At 37.8% G+C, this 16352-nt stretch overlaps 3 protein-coding genes across 5 annotated transcripts; 1 reads left to right on the forward strand and 2 right to left on the reverse strand.

The window, feature by feature from the left end:
• Positions 1-547: 547 nt before the first annotated feature.
• Positions 548-1176, reverse strand: LOC138122864 (uncharacterized). The gene is made up of 3 exons (XM_069037251.1): positions 924-1176; positions 763-870; positions 548-708 (listed from the first exon to the last, which is right to left on the reverse strand). The coding sequence occupies exons 1-3, from the start codon at positions 1036-1038 to the stop codon at positions 611-613; spliced, it is 321 nt and encodes a 106-aa protein (XP_068893352.1). The 5' UTR covers positions 1039-1176; the 3' UTR covers positions 548-610.
• A 281-nt stretch (positions 1177-1457) lies between these two features.
• On the forward strand, positions 1458-2352 carry Arl2 (ADP ribosylation factor-like 2). The gene is made up of 4 exons (XM_069037246.1): positions 1458-1618; positions 1708-1818; positions 1868-2030; positions 2081-2352. The coding sequence occupies exons 1-4, from the start codon at positions 1554-1556 to the stop codon at positions 2294-2296; spliced, it is 555 nt and encodes a 184-aa protein (XP_068893347.1). The 5' UTR covers positions 1458-1553; the 3' UTR covers positions 2297-2352.
• A 7088-nt stretch (positions 2353-9440) lies between these two features.
• On the reverse strand, positions 9441-15402 carry LOC138124637 (sorting nexin-1-like). Of its 3 annotated transcripts, XM_069039739.1 has the most exons (9): positions 14252-15402; positions 12011-12109; positions 11676-11956; positions 11451-11601; positions 11321-11398; positions 11070-11200; positions 10665-11017; positions 10442-10593; positions 9441-10388 (listed from the first exon to the last, which is right to left on the reverse strand). In XM_069039739.1, the coding sequence occupies exons 1-3, from the start codon at positions 14743-14745 to the stop codon at positions 11938-11940; spliced, it is 612 nt and encodes a 203-aa protein (XP_068895840.1). In that variant the 5' UTR covers positions 14746-15402; the 3' UTR covers positions 9441-10388; positions 10442-10593; positions 10665-11017; positions 11070-11200; positions 11321-11398; positions 11451-11601; positions 11676-11937. The 3 variants fall into 3 exon arrangements, with proteins under 3 accessions (XP_068895840.1, XP_068895839.1, XP_068895841.1); XM_069039738.1 differs by having other exon boundaries at positions 11070-11398; XM_069039740.1 differs by having other exon boundaries at positions 11070-11398; positions 14252-14856.
• Between the last annotated feature and the right edge of the window lie 950 nt (positions 15403-16352).

Below are 16352 nucleotides of genomic sequence, written 5' to 3' on the forward strand. Positions count from 1 at the left end.
CCTACCCTTCCGGTGTGTACACTGGAAAAATGGCATGGTCGGTGATGGCCGGGTGCTTGGTACGGGTCGGGGTCGGGGTGGAAGGGCGCCGGGGCGCCTTTGTGCTTTGGGGTGCATGACCACAGGAAATTAACACGGTCTTGCGATAATAGATTTTTACGAGCGTCGATGCAAGACGCGAAAAAGCGTACAAAGGAGAGCAAAAAAAAACGACACAATTAAGGTTGTCGTGTTGCAACAGCTTGGTTTTTTACGAAACGGTCGCGAGGTTTCGCGATTGTGGTTTGCTTTGTCCTGCGAAGAAGGAATAGGAAATGCGACTGTTCAAATCTCGGAATGCAAAAGTCGATGTAGGTACGCTGAAATTAGAAATTGCACAAGAATTGACGCGGATCCAGTGTGGCACTTCTGCGTAAACAGGTGCGGGGGAATTGCAAGGGAAATTTATTGGATTTACGTGTTTCGCATAAAGAGGAGAGTATCGTGAACGTGTCTTCGAGCAGTTAAAAAATAGCACGAAACAACGCAAAACATCACTCTGAAACAGTTGTCAGCAAGGAAAGTAAGACTTTATTGCGGACGTAGTGTCACATGTTCAGAGAAAATGGAGTCAGCAGCAGCAGTGCATCATGTATTCGTAGTCCTCGCACAGGTCGTAGCTGTTCAAAGGGCAGTGAAGGAAAGCTCCGCATGTGACAGGCAGCACGTCTGAAAACGGCGAGAGAATAATTTTATGCGTGTTTGGACGCGCGAAGGACTTACCGAAAAATCGGGCGCATCCGCAGCAGTAGCCCTGGACGACTGCAGGATCGTCGTCGCAAAAGTTCGGAGGGCATCCTTCGCAGCGTGGGCCCAGAAATGGAAGACGCACTGGTGGGACGTTACGAATGAGACGTTTTAATTTGGCGAAAAATTGGACTTACGTGTTTTCGCCGATCTAGAAACGGGCGGGCCGGCCGTCACCAAGCTCAAAAACACAAAAAACGAGATGAAGAAGAACGCGTTTGTGGTGGATGCCATTTTTGTACTGGGGGGCATTGTTCCCTTGCAGTTTTTAAATGGTGCGTTATCGAAAAAGTGGTTAAAAACTCATTTAGATAGAACATTCTCGGACGGGTGATATGTAATGGTTTTTTCCGTTTTTTACCAGAGCGCAATGTAATTACGAATAAAGGTGAATGTTATGAAAGGTTTTGAAGCATTTTTTACAATTATTAATAAAATAACTGCGCGTTGTAATAAGACAGCAATTTTATCCAACTACAATAATATTGAGAGTTAAGAATTTGTGTATATTAAAAAAAGAATGATTGTAAAAATTGTGTGGAATGGTTGGTTACAAATAAATTGATTATAATAATAAAAGACAAGATATGAAGAGAAATTAATTTCTTCATATTCTCACTGTATGCAACCAGTAATACACCAAAACCAAACAATGAAATTCTGTCAAATGTCAAATCGCTGTCAGAATTTAAATTAAATTCGTGGGCCTAACTGGGCCTAACAAGACGAAGTAGTTGAATTGTGATTTGTGTTAGATTTCGAACGAGATGGGTTTTTTGACGGTTTTAAAGAAGATGAAGCAGAAAGAAAAAGAAATGCGCATTTTAATGCTGTATCCTTCCGTGCACTGCAACTCCCGACACCTAACCTAACAATTTTCAATTCTACCCGATTTGTTTTATCCTTAATAAAGAATTATAGTGGTTTGGACAACGCCGGCAAAACGACAATTTTGAAGCGGTTCAACGGCGAGCCCATCGACACGATTTCGCCCACTCTAGGCTTCAACATCAAAACTCTGGAACACAGGGGGTAAGTGTCCAGAAATCGCCGAGTCAAGTAACGAGGGGGGATGTTTCAGTTTCACGCTGAACTTGTGGGATGTGGGGGGGCAAAAGTCGTTGCGTTCATATTGGAGGAACTATTTCGAGTGTACAGATGGTCTGATTTGGGTGGTGGATAGTGCAGATAAGAGGCGCCTGGAGGATTGTAAGGGTGAACTGCACACGCTGTTACAGGAGGAGGTGCGCGGTAATTGTGGGGGTTTGAGTTGTTTTTAAGATATTTTTGACAGAGATTGGCTGGAGCCACCCTGTTGATTTTTGCCAACAAACAAGACTTGCCAGGGGCCTGTTCTCCAGAACAACTCAAGGAAATACTTGAACTAGACCAAATCAAAACTCATCATTGGCAAATAGCCAAGTGTAGTGCCGTCACGGGGGAGAATCTATTGAAAGGGGTGGATTGGATGATTGACGATATCGCAGCGAGGATATTCACCCTGGACTGAATTATCATTTATTTTTTAAATTGTATTTAAAAGAAATATTTATAATTGAAATCCCACTGATTTTATACCTATTTATTAAATTATCTAGTGTTATTAAAGTTTTCCAACTTAGCAGTATCAACACAGCAGCACTAGCAGTGCTCTCTACAGGTGACCTTGACAGTAATTTTCGTTTTGTATAATTTCTGGGAAAAAAATTGCGTTGACATCCAACACGTGTCATTGACGATGTAATGTGACAAAAACATTTGTAAATGGGATTGTTTTTGTTCATTTCCTGTATTGATATTTTTTTTTCTTTGTTTGTCATCCGCTATTATCAAATTAACCAATAAGTCGAGTGGACGGCGGTTCCGCGAGCGGTTAAAACAGAAGAGAGGTTAAAATGATTTGGAAGCTCTCGGTAAAAGATATTTCTTTCATATGTCCGTTTTACAATTACTTGAGCTTTTTCCTGATCACGTCATGGTACGATTTCGAGAAGAATTCAGTTCACAAATCTCGACGGTCGAAATTTTATGGAGGTTTTTTGATACTGGTGAAGATAGTTTGGTTCATTTTCACGTACACAGACGAGACGTTTAAGAAAATCGACGGAGCATTGTTTTTCACGCAGAAAGTCATTTACATTGGCATACAACTGAACTTGGAAGCGTTGCTTCTTCTGACGGTCGTGAAATCGTCCTTTTTTGATGCGGAAGACTGGAAAACGCTGTTCTCTAATTTCCAGCTCGTCGACACCAAACTGCAAAATAGGGGACGAGTAGAACTGGAAATACCGCAGAATTTTTATGTTGGTCTTTTTGTGAAACATCTAGTGTTTGCGTTATTCGGAGCGTACGTATTGTACGTTTGGGCAAATGTTCTTGAACTGTCATATTGTAGACTTCTCATCATGGGCGGTTTTATAGAATTGTACTACGAATTTTTGATAATTATTTTATTGAGGAGTCTGGTAGAAGGTTTAAAAAACAGATATGAAGACCTTAACAACAGTCTCTTGAGAATTTCCAAGCGACCGAATATTCTACACGAACTGAGCAGCATCGCACACAGCTATCGAATCCTAGGAGAAAACGTCGACATTTGCAACAAATTGTTCGGCTATCAAGTTCTACTGATAATATTTCATTGCGGATTCCAAATGGTTCATTGCTTGAATTTTACTTTTGTTTCTTTTATATTTAACTCCAATTTATATTCACACGGTTTGACTTCTGGCATTCTCATGTTGATTGTGATAACGGTAAGTTAAAATTTATCGATGGAAAACTTAAATGAGTCTGAACATTTCAGGGTAACGTTTTGTCGATCATCTTGCCGATCGACTCTACGGTTCAAAAAGCTAAACAGTTTATCGATTTGTGTTACAAGATGCAAGAGAAATTTACATGTGAATCTGAAGAGACGAGCGTTTTGACAAAGTTAGCAAACGATTCAAAAAATTACACGAGAGATTTTAGCGCGGCTGGGTTTTTTACCATCAATAAAAGTATCATTTTTAGCATGGTGGGAACCGTAACTACCTACTTCATCATAACCATTCAGCTAAACGAGAGTCAGTACAAGAAAATCTCTTAGTAATTGGGAATTTGCACTTATTTAAGTAATTAAAAATAATTTATTTATTGGCAATTTATTACCGATGTATGACAAATTACCACGAATAATAATTATCGATTGTAATTCCACGAGAGCTCTGAAATGATCGATTTTTAACACGAAAGGTCTCCTAGGTAACGAGTGTCACTTTGACAGTATTAAATTATGTCAAAGTGACACGAGTGGTTACCTTTTGAGAGCTTGAGTGTTAAAACCAGTGACGTGGGATATAGAATAAGATACACCGCTTTGATTCCCACCTGTACATTTTTGCCCGTACCAAGATGGCCACCGATTGTATTGCTGGTTGCTGTTGCAAAAGTTTTATAATGATGGGGATAACAAAATACAATAAAAAGATACATTAAATAAAAACGGACAAAAGCCAAATTAATTTTTTGTTCGACACTGTCAGGATTTGAGAATTTTCTCCTGTGTGAACGGATTTTGATAAATTTGACAACTTGTCAAAACGAAACGTCACGGTAATTTTAAAGATTTTCAGCGATTTGGAGCCTTTGGGGGGCTCGTCGAACAAAAAAAACCGTTGTATTCAACTCGTTTTTGTGTAATTTGGGCTTTTTTTGGCATGAGTGGGCCAGTTTAAAACTCGATCACTCGAGTTTTAAACTGGCCCACTCATGCCAAAAAAAGCCCAAATTACACACGAACTCGTTAAATAAACTACTATTATCGATGTTTAAAAAGTACAACCTTTGTTAAATAGTAGTTTATTTAACGAGTTTGTGTGTAAATTGGGACTTTTTTGGCATGAGTGGCCCACTAGTGCCCAAAAAGTCCCAATTTACACACGAACGAGTTGAATACAACGTTTTTTGTTCGACGAGCCCCTTAAAGGCTCCAAATCGCTTAAAATCTTTAAAATTACCTTGACGTTTCGTTTTGACAAGTTGTGACATTTATCAAAATCCGTTCACGCAGGAAAAAATTCTCAAATTCTGAGTGTCGAGCAAAAAAGCTGTCTTACAGACTTACCTTTTAAATTTCTGTTGAATTATTTGTTAAAGTAATGAAGTCTAAAGTCCATTCATTTTGTATTGAACTTTTCGAGGTCAAATAATTTTCTTTTTGGCTTTGTAATTATGTTTTGTAAATAGTGACATGCAGGTAAACACCGTAAACGTTGAATTGAGCATTGCTAAATCACATTATGTTGGTTATATGCATGTCATTATTTACAAAACATAATTACAGTACCAAAATTTAAATTATTTGACCTTGAAAAGTTCAATACAAAATGAATGAACTTTAATTTTGGTATAACTAACAATTATTTGTTTGATTAATATAAAATTATGATTTTCCGAAAAAATTTCAAAATCTAAAATATGGCTATCTATAGGAGAAAATAAGTTAGAGGGTAAAGTAGCAAAAACAACATTACAGATTCTTGTAATGACATTATCTATAGAAAGGTTATTGTTCTTTTTTGCAATTTTTAACATAACACGTGCTAGTTATCTTCAAAAAGTATGAGTTTTATAATTATATGAAAGCAAACAAATAGGTCCTTTTTGTTAATTATAAAAACAACAGATACGATACCTCTGCAACCCGCGCAACTGACACATAAATGTTAGGCAAATACAGAACAGATTTGCTATTACTGCTGCATAACGTGCCCTTACTTATAATGTTGCATTATAGGAATCAACGTTTTACATGGTGATGCTCTGTCTATTCTATTTCCCACGTCACTGATGTAAGTTAATCTGTTTGACACGATACAAACATCCCTTAAAATTGTGTATACAGTGCATTTTTTTTAACTGTTGCCATAGGGAATTGCATGGTAAAATTTATACCCCCTGTTAACTTTTGTTCTGATGAAAATATTCAAACCATTTTTGGAACAAAGTTGGAAGATTTTTTAAACTACCGGATAGTTTACAACTCAATATCCTAAACTGTCGAAAAAGTTGTGAAAAAATATTTTAAAGCGCGCCGGAAAAATAGTACGTCGAGCGGCCGCCAGAATAGCGTCTCTATCGGCTCAACCTGACCAAATTCCATTCCAGTGCGACATTTACAAAATAGTCGAAGAAAAACATTTCGAACAATTCCTTTGATAATTTCTGTTAATGTGTTGAATTATTTGTGAGTTAACGTTTTTACGTTTTGTTTTTTTTTATAAAGAAATTTAATCATAGCCACCAGAAGATCTCGCTATTTATTTTTTAAATGAAACTGACAAAAATCAAAAGTGGGGATAGGCAGTTGCTGGTTGAGCCGACAAGGACGCTATTCTGGCGGCCGCTCGACGGACTATTATTCCGGCGTGGTACAAATATTTTTTTCACAACTTTTTCGACAGTTTAGGAAATTGAATTGTAATCTATCCGATAGTTTAAAAAATCTTTCAACTTTGTTCCAAAAATGGTTTGAATATTTTCATCAGAACAAAAGTTAACAGCGGGTATAAGTTTTACCATGCAATTCCCTATGGCAACAGTTAAAAAAAATGCACTGTACTTTTGTCTTTGTCACACTCACGGCATTTATCGATGTCCTCTCTTTTAATTTGGAGTCTCAAAAATGAACAATGAGTTGTCGCTAAATGATGTTGATTTCAAAGAGATGTATCTCCTTTATTACCAAATTTTACAGCTGAATTATAAATTACTTTACAATTTTACTTTTTCCAAGACCCCTTTGGGTAGTGAAACAACACAGAAGTCCTTTTTAGAGTAATGACCTACCAAAATACGCTAAAAGAACAGTGTCAACATTGACCTCGAAAGAGAATTGGTTTGGTTGATTGTGCATAACAACCGATGTTTCCAAATTTGCTTATTTTAAAATGTGTATAACTTGGAAACTAGCCAAAGGAAAAAAAAATTTACAACGAAATTGAACTCAACTCTTCAAATAGTTTAACCCCTCAAGAGATTGGGCGCCATTTTTGAGACACCTTGTAGGTAGGTATAGCATTAACAACGACAAGCCACCAACAACCGGAAGTTACTCCTGTTATACGATTTAAAATATGATCCAGTGTTACCAACTTAAACAGTCCTTCTTGATCACCCCGTAATTATGTTCACCTATTTAGAATTGTGGCTTTTGGGTTTAATTTAATCATGTAATTTGTTAAGGCCTTCAGTAATTTAATGTTTGACGGGTGACACAATTGTTTTTAATAGCTTTTTTATTGGTAAGATATCGAAATGTTTGATAGGTAGGTACCTAATTCTTTTTTATCAATTCATCTATCTAATTAGTCGAATCGAATCGATTGGCGTAATTGACGCAATTACTTGATTAAACAAATACGGTACAACATGAGGGTTGTTGTTGCACTGTCAATAAAAGACTTTCATTTTTTACCTCACTTCTGTAGTTACCAGAACGTTTTATTTATCGTACCAATACCAAGGTATGTACTTCAATAAGAATACTCTCAATAACTCGACGCTGTTGAAATTCTACGGGTCCTTCCTAATCCTGCCAAGAATTTCTTGTAGTTCATCTGTTATGGAAGAGGATGTGACGCAGGCCAATATACGGCGACTTGTTCGCTTGTTCCTCTCAGAAATTAATTTTTATCGGCGCCTTCACAAACCTGTCTGTAGGTACTAAATATCTGGATGATTCTCAAATCATCATTTTTGGACTGCGAAAAGTGGAAACCAAAAAAAAATTTTTTTTTACTGACTTAACAGTCCTTTCACAATGGCGTTAACGTTACGTCGATGTTAAAACGTTAATGTTAACGTTAGATCTAATTACATGTATTTCAGTACTTTTTTAAAATTATTTCCGTTGGCTAATCCAGAACATTTCTGGGTCTAACGTTAACGCTAACAATATCATATAACATTAACTTTCATCATAACGCCATTGTGAACGGTCCACACTAAAATACATGTAATTTTGAATTTCCAGATCTAACGTTGACATTAACGTTTTAACATTGACGTAACTTTAACGCCATTGTGAAAGGACTGTTAAGTTGGTATGGGCCTTAAAACTGTAAAACTGTGAATTCTATCGTTCAATTGTTGGTAATTTTTATCCCTGAAGATTGCAGGCGCGGATCCAGCCTTCAAATTAGGTTGTGGTCACAGCTGATCACAGGCACCTATAGGTAGGGTAACCTATCCATCTGTAGGTACATACACCGCAGAACTTCAAGATACCTATACCTACAGTCACGCGACAAATGAATTAATAACAATAAATAAATATATAAATTCGCAAATTCCGAATTCAGAGCGTTGTAGGGGATCACTTCAGTAGTCCAAATATGGAAATTAAAAAAAAATCGGGACTCCCCCTACAAAGATACATTGGTCTGAAGGTGCACTCTTTGAACTGAGTTTTCTTCAAATACAGGCGGAACTCATGTCAACGGCGCTGTCGAATTCGACTCGTGCTAATGCACTCGTTAAATTCATATCGCAGCGCCGTTGACATTCGTAACATCACCACAAAAATAATCGGCGTAACATTGACTACTCGTCGTATTACTACTGATAATTTAATTCATGTATAAAAAATCCCATAAGCGGCGATGCATTTGTCACTTTGACATCGGATAAAGTTAGCCCTAACTTTGCATCTGGATAAAATGTGCTTAAACTTCCATGGCAAACTTTTTCGAACCTGATTATTGTTTGTTGTTATGATAACGAACCAATAATCTTAAACATTGACGCAGCTTGTAATAAATTGAGGTGCAAAATGGCCAATTCAATTTTTTATAAATAGCTACCTATTATTATTCATTAAATTATCTCATCGAATTACGCTCGAGGTTTTTTCGTCCAGGATAAAATTTCATTTTTAAAACTCTAATTTGGTTTCTTTTTGGTAAATTGACTCCACAAACCACCAGATTGTGTCGTCAATTTACCAAGCAACCAAATTATCGTAAAAAAATTCAATTTTATCCGGACAAAAAAAGACCTCTCGTGTAATTACAGTCGATAATTTAATTCATGTATAAAAAATCTCATAAGGCGCTGTGATTTTGTCACTTTGACAGCGGATAAAAGTTTGCCCTAACTTTTATCCGGCAAAAACACTCAGGTAACTTATACCTTTAGTTGCTAGGCATCTAATACCTTTAATACCAAATAAAAAAATTAAATTTGCATTGTTCATTCATTAAATTGTCTCGCCGAATTACACTCGAGATTTCATTTAGTCAGGAAAAATATTTATTTGCAACTCAAACTAATTGCTTGACAATTAGACTCGAAAAATTGGCACGATAAAATCAACTCCGGCCTACGGCCGTCGTGCTTTTATCGTACCAATTTTTCTCGTCTAATTGCTAAGCAATACGTTTTCGTTGCAAAAAATATTTTGCCGACTAAATGAAACCTCTTGTGTAATTACAGTCGATTATTTCCTTCATACATATAAAAAGCCGTAGTGGCTATGGTTTTTCTGGCTTTTATATCGGTTAAATTTGAAACGTCAAAATTTAATCGGGTAAATATCTGTGACCGATAGGAGCGCTGGTGTTGGGAAGCGAGAACTTAGAAGCGAGTCGTAACGTAATGTACGTATTTTTATTAAATTTTTTATACTTAATGGAAGCAATACAATATTCATTAATACCATGCATCACTTTACATAATATATTATCGGTGGTAACATAATTTTACGTAACCTTACACTTGAACAACAACAACAAGAATCAAGTCTCTAAAGTATCTTATCGCAATATTAAGGTATTTATCCCTTATACGAAGCACATAACAAATATAATTTCCTTATTAGGCGGTTTATAGATAACAAAGGATCTACAGTAACGTGGCATCGTAAAATTACACGGAACAACCCACAAAATAACATACCTAAATAAATACGTAAACTAGAAGAAAGAGTTGATTATGTATAATTATAAATAACAAAAATAAAAATAGGGCGAGATTCGGAGATTCCTGGTGTGATACAAGTGGCTAAAAATTTTATATTAAGTACATACAAGAGGTTTATATATAACAAAGACTCTACAGAAGTGTTGCATCGTAAAATTACACGAAAAAGCCACAAAATAACATAAATGGACACGTAATGTAGAAGAAAAAATCGATAATGTATAATAATAAATAACAAAAATACCTAAAAATACGGACGAGATTCGGAGATTCCTGGTGCGATACAAGTGGCTAAAAATTTTATATTATATGTATATAACAAAGACTCTACACTAACGTTGAATCCTAAAATTGCACGGAAAAACCCACAGAATAACATAAATAGATACGTAAACTAGAAGAAAAAAATGATTATGTACATATACTTAATAATAAATGACAAAAATAAAAATAGCGACGAGATTCGGAGATTCCTGGTGCGATACAAGCCGCTAAAAAGTTTATATTACAAGAGCTACCATTAAAGTTCTGGGAATCTCCAATAGGAATGTCGGTTCTGCTATTCTTTGCAGAGGTCCTCTAGTCAGGCAACAGCTTTAGCTTGTGGCAAGAAGACTTCCCAGTAGGTATTTCATGAGCTGAAACACCACTGTCATCCTCGTGTTTTTTTTTTTTTTACTGAACGACAAACCTGCACTTGCTGGTTTAGATGATTCTCCAGATATTTGATAAACATCATCTTGAAGTAGTGAATGCGACACGTTTCGAATCACTCCACTTCCATCTTGATAATTTTTGCGATTTAGGCGAAATTTTCCTGGCCCGTTCGACTTTTGCTTCTGACTGTTGAAAATAATCGTTAATTACCGATTCGACAAGTTTGGTGGCTTTATTCGGTTGGCAGCACTGCTCACCTCAATCACCTCCGCGCTGATTTGGTCCTCCTTGTCGGATCTGTTGGTGAGCTCCATCTTGGCTTTAGCTTCGCACTTTTTGGCCAACATCTGCTGAGAATGTTGCCAATGTTGGAAAAGTGTGGTGCGTTCGTGGAAAGCGTCGCGCAGCGACCCTAAAAGTCCCAAATAGTTCTTCAGGAGCTTGCACAGGATGAAGAAATCGGTGTTGGCTTGTTCCAGGTGCAAAGCTTAGACGGTATCGGCGACGGGCGAAGTGTGACAGCGCCATGGACAATGAGTTGTGGCCCTCGCAGGCGCTCAACATGGCCGCCGAACGCGAGACCCCGTTGGTCAGGTGGCTCAATTCTTTTCTGCAATTTGATTGGTCGAGTGATCGGGAGAGGGGATCTGTGACGCACTTACCGGATCAGTTTCGTCCATTTTGTTGACGGTTACGCCTACTTTATTGAAAAGTCTTATGACTTCGCCGCTGCTGAGCTGAGGTGCTCGTTGCTTTCGGCAGCTCCACAAGATAACATAAATAGACACGTAAACTAGAAGAAAAAATTGATTATGTATAATAATAAATGACAAAAATAAAAATAGGGACGAGATTCGGAGATTCCTGGTGCGATACATGCGGCTAAAAATTTAATACTTATTACAAGAGGTACCATTAAAGTTCTGGGAATCTCCAATAGGAATGTCGGTTCTGCTAGCCAGGCTAGCTTGGGGCAAGAAGGGTTCACGAGCTGAAACACCACAGTTATCCTCATGTTTTGTTTTTTTTATTGAACGACAAACCAGCGCTTGATGGTTTAGATGATTCTCCAGATATTTGATAAACATCATCTTGAAGTCGTGAATCCGACACTTTTCGAATCTCTCCACTGCACATCTTGATCATTTTTGAGATTTTGGCGAAATTTTCTTGGCACCGTTCGACTTTTGCTTCCTACCGTTCAAAATAACCGTTAATTACAGACTCGACAAGTTTGGTGGCTTTATTCGGTTGGCAGCAGTGCTCACCTCGTCACCTCGATCACCTCCGCGCCGACTTGGTCCTCCTTGTTGGATCTGTTGGTCAGCTCCATCTTGGTTTTAGCTTCGGGCTTTTTTGTCAACATCTGCTGTGAATGTTGCCAATGTTGGAAAAGTTTGGTGCGTTCGTGGAAAGCGTCGCGCACCGACCCTAAAAGTCCCAAATAGTCCTTCAGGAGCTCGCACAGGCTGAAGAAATCGGTGTTGGCCTGTTCCAGGTGCAAAGCTTCGACTTTTCGGTATCCGAACATCAATCTCTCCTGGAACCACTGCAATTTGATTGGTCGAGTGATCGGGAGAGGGGATAACTGTGACGTGCTTACCGGACGAGATTAATGTTCGGGTGATTTCTGAGGCGACGAAGAAGCCTCGTCTCATGCAAAGTGTCGGATTCACGAGGCTGCTCGGTTGGATCTTCCCAACTGGTGACGAAAACATTAATCAAACGAGTTCTAGTAAATTTCACACGGTAGAAAGTTTGCGACCAATTTGGTCAAAGATTTTGCATGAGATGTAGAAACTCATGTTTTTTCAAAAAATTTTATCTTTTCCGGCCGAAACCGTGCCGTTCTAGAAAAATTACCTTGATTTACAGTATTGTTCCAACACTTCGTGTTAAAGAAAAATTCTTTGGAATTAATGAAAATGAAATGGTATGATATTTACAAGTTGAGATGCAGAATATTGATAAATCTGAAACTGAAGATTATGTGACATCTCGGAACTTAGAAAATGTTCTAAATAGTAATACTCAAATCACTCAATCAATTAAAATTATCGACTGTAATTACACGAGAGGTCTTTTTTTGTCCGGATAAAATTGAATTTTTTTACGATAATTTGGTTGCTTGGTAAATTGACGACACAAACCACCCGATAAAAAAACGAGTCCGAAGGACGAGTTTTTTTATCTGGTGGTTTGTGGAGTCAATTTACCAAAAAGAAACCAAATTAGAGTTTAAAAAATGAAATTTTATTCTGGACGAAAAAAACCTCGAGCGTAATTCGATGAGATAATTTAATGAATAATAATAGGTAGGTAATTATGAAAAATTGAATTGGCCATTTTGCACGTCAATTTATTACAAGCTGTGTCAATGTTTAAGATTGTTGGTTAGTTATCATAACAACAAACAATAATCAGGTTCGAAAAAGTTTGCCATGGAAGTTTAAGCACATTTTATCCAGATGCAAAGTTAGGGCTAACTTTATCCGATGTCAAAGTGACAAATGCATCGCGGCTTATGGGATTTTTTATACATGAATTAAATTATCGGAAATAATAGAGTTAGTTACTGTTCCTCTACAGGAAGAAATTAAAAAATTACGCCAGGAAATTCAAAATTTAAAATCCAGTAATATTGATATGATCAAGTTAACTAATGCCCCTAATAAAGGGAGCACATTGAAAATCCATCGTAAATGCTTGTTCATGATAAATCGACCTCTGGTTATCGTGATCAAGGTGAGCAGTGGAGAATTAAAAAGTTTAATAAAACAACGGGCCAAAAACCAATGAACTCCGTATCAGATAGTATTCCGAAAATAATAATTCCACCTAAAAACTTGCATGTCTCATCATAAGTGTGTATCAAAAATTTTATAAAATGTCCCTTAAAACCGGACCCCTACCGGATATATGAAAACGTAAATTTTCGACACCTCTTCACATGACCTCCTTTAAACTGTAGGTACGCGGTTTCCATTTTGCAAAAGAATTGTTTACATGGTGACAAACAGTCCGGGAAGCCAAAAAAGCGTTTTCGGGCTATAATAATAGTTATTTATTTAACGAGTTCTTGTGTAATTTTGGCTTTTTTTGGCATGAGTGGACCAGTTTAAAACTCGAGTGAAACGAGAGTTTTAAAGGTCCACGAGTGCCAAAAAAAGCCAAAATTACACAAGAACGAGTTGAATACAACGTTTTTTTGTTCGACGAGCCCCTTAAAGGCTCCAAATCGCTAAAAATCTTTAAAATTAGCTTGACGTTTCGTTTTGACAAGTTGTCAAATTTATCAAAATCCGTTCACATAGGCGAAAATTCTCAAATTCTGACAGTGTCGAACAAAAAACAAAATATTCATTCTTTTAATAAACTCTTATTACGAGATCAAAGATTAGTCTTTTCTTTAATAAATCACACTATCAAAGTTAAGGCACAATAGGCGACACCGCAAAACCTCGTAACTCAAAATTTATGGTTTTTAAGATTTTTCATGTAAGTATACGTTTGTAACACTGTTTTGGGAAAGCTTGGAACTCATACCTACAAGAACGTACGTCGATAAAAAGAGGTTTTTTAAAACCTCCTATCTCACAGCCATTTTTGTTGCATGTTTTATCACAAGTTCAGGAGATATTTATTTATTATAAAAAAATTGTGAAAAATCCTCCGAATTGATGCCAAAAAACAATATTTTTGCAAGAAAACAGCAACTAGCCCTTGAAAAATCGCAACTGTACCAAGACGGCGCCTTGTTCGCTTTATTAATTAACGAAATAAGTTCAAGCATTATACTAGAAAGAATTAGAAATATTGCATTTGTTTTACTGTGCCCCCTTACCTTGCACCCAAGAAGCGTTTGGCTTCCAGCAGAAGCAGCTCATCGCCCTTCCGCTTTCTTTTATTTGGGCGGGAGGTTCCTGGTTCTGGTTGTGCCACTTGAGTCTGGCCACTTGTGCCTGGCACATGATCTGTCTCGCCGCCTGGCTCAACAAGATCATGTGCCTTGGTGTTGATGGGCTCAAGTGGCACATTGAGTGGCACCTCGTGGGTGGCCTCGCCCTGCAGGCGAAAGGCCTCGATCTTTTCAATGTAAGACTGTCTTTTGGTGGAGGACTTCAAATGTTTTATTAAATAGTCCTCCACCTTTTCTTCGGCCTTTCCCCTGCGCCACCTCACGTAGAGATTCTCTAGGAGGCGCCGGATGGACGTGACCCCAATCTTGTTGTTGTTAACATAATCAACGCGTATGTCATCGGCTTTTGAGATTGCTCTCAAAAGCCGATCGCGGAAGTTGGGGTCGTCCATATGCCGGCACTTCCTGATGCCACTCATCGCAAACACAGAAACGCTCCCGCCAACAGAACCGACACAACCACCGTAACATCCAGAACTGGTACAGTAAGGACGGCGGGAGGTATACCTAACATTTCGTGGGGGAAATCTGCGCGGACAAAATATTCCAGTGGCGTGGCAAAACCAGTGGCGCCACGGCCGTATGTCAGTTGGGCCACAAACACAAAATTAATCCGCTGGTGAGTGAGGATAGGGATTAAGCGGTACGAGGCTCACAAAGTGGTACCGCCACGCCCACGAAAGGATTATGGTAGGTACTTAACTATCTGCCTGCGAAAAGCTCCAACTTGCCAGGTTATTGGGCGATTCGAAATTCCGCACGGATGCAGGTAAAGGGATTAAAGGTGCACGTTCCAAAAATTTGCCCGTTTTGGATGCACTAAACTCCGCACGAAAGACAGGTAATGTGAAAATTTTCCCGAAGATAATATTCTTTCATTTCCTTCACCAACAGTAAGTATAAACGCTTTGCAGGTTTTATTTATGCGATTCGCTTGAACCAAGCACATGGTGGAAACTAAACATGTAATTTTTACACACAATTTGAGTTTTACCTCGTTGACTAGTAGTTTCACGTATGGGATACACCCATGGACCTAGTATTATAAGGACGGAGCATTCCCTATACCGTCAATGCTTTAGATGCGGTACCAGTCGGTCACTCACTTTATGACTCTTCTCAAACTACCCGCCAGCGTTACTGATACTGTTGGCCCACTGCTCGAATCTTTTCAGTGGCGTGCTCAACAAGAGTAATTTGGGGAATTTGGGCATTTCAGTTATTTTACTCTCGGCTTTACGTGTGAGTGGTTTTAGTATGAATTTTCTCCGTGTTTGGGTGTTGTTTTATTGTTTTTGTTGTTATTTTTGGACTTTTTGTAATTCAGAAGAATTGCAAAGAGAGTGAAAAATACCAATTTTACTACGCCACTGAAAAGGCACTTGGTGCGCTCTGTATTTAGTACCACTTTATAGCAGTGCGCATTTACGCGGCATTTCCGCTTTTTTCAAATAGTGCTCCCTCCTGTTAATACCTACTACCTCCATGGATACACCTTTTAAAACAAACGGCTCACTTAAAAAGGAAGTAGTTTAAAATAGTACAAAAACGTTTAATAAACTTAAAATCTTATAATTTTTTCAAAAACCCTTCTAAGGATTATCCACGGGGAAAAACATTTAAACGGCCATAGCTCCCTTATTAAACATAATATGACAATGAATTTTACACCTCTGGATTCCTCTTTTCAAAGCGCTTCTTTTGAGCCGAAAAAATTTACCTCGTTTTTTTCGTTTAAGAGAAATTCACAAAGTACAAAACAACTCAAAAAAACTCATATTTTTGGCTCCCACACCAACAAATCGGGTCTAAAGTTTGTCTAAACATAAGTGAATTTTACGGTTTTAACAACTAAAATACTTTATGAGGGATGTTGTAAAAGTGGCAAGAACCAAATCTGCAGCTTTTCGTTTAACAAAGACAGGCATGCCTTGCAAAATTTACAGCAGGGTAGCTATTGTAGTTTCAATTTGGTTGTAGGTCGTAAAATTTTATTGGATATTATGAGCGATTAACGGGCACAATG

This window comes from Tenebrio molitor, chromosome 2 (assembly GCF_963966145.1).
Source record: "Tenebrio molitor chromosome 2, icTenMoli1.1, whole genome shotgun sequence".
NCBI classification, from domain to species: domain Eukaryota; kingdom Metazoa; phylum Arthropoda; class Insecta; order Coleoptera; family Tenebrionidae; genus Tenebrio; species Tenebrio molitor.

What these genes read in the sequence shown, in the direction of transcription:
- LOC138122864 (XM_069037251.1), bottom strand. Translation starts at nt 1,038, where the DNA reads ATGCCCCCCAGTACAAAAATGGCATCCACCACAAACGCGTTCTTCTTC. An exon ending in TTCTAGATCGGCGAAAACAC is followed by an intron (nt 871 to 923) that starts GTAAGTCCAATT and finishes ACGTCCCACCAG; the next exon opens with TGCGTCTTCCATTTCTGGGC. An exon ending in CGGATGCGCCCGATTTTTCG is followed by an intron (nt 709 to 762) that starts GTAAGTCCTTCG and finishes CGCCGTTTTCAG; the next exon opens with ACGTGCTGCCTGTCACATGC.
- Arl2 (XM_069037246.1), top strand. Translation starts at nt 1,554, where the DNA reads ATGGGTTTTTTGACGGTTTTAAAGAAGATGAAGCAGAAAGAAAAAGAA. An exon ending in GAAATGCGCATTTTAATGCT is followed by an intron (nt 1,619 to 1,707) that starts GTATCCTTCCGT and finishes AAAGAATTATAG; the next exon opens with TGGTTTGGACAACGCCGGCA. An exon ending in AAAACTCTGGAACACAGGGG is followed by an intron (nt 1,819 to 1,867) that starts GTAAGTGTCCAG and finishes GGGATGTTTCAG; the next exon opens with TTTCACGCTGAACTTGTGGG.
- LOC138124637 (XM_069039739.1), bottom strand. Translation starts at nt 14,745, where the DNA reads ATGAGTGGCATCAGGAAGTGCCGGCATATGGACGACCCCAACTTCCGC. An exon ending in AAACGCTTCTTGGGTGCAAG is followed by an intron (nt 12,110 to 14,251) that starts GTAAGGGGGCAC and finishes TTTCGTCACCAG; the next exon opens with TTGGGAAGATCCAACCGAGC.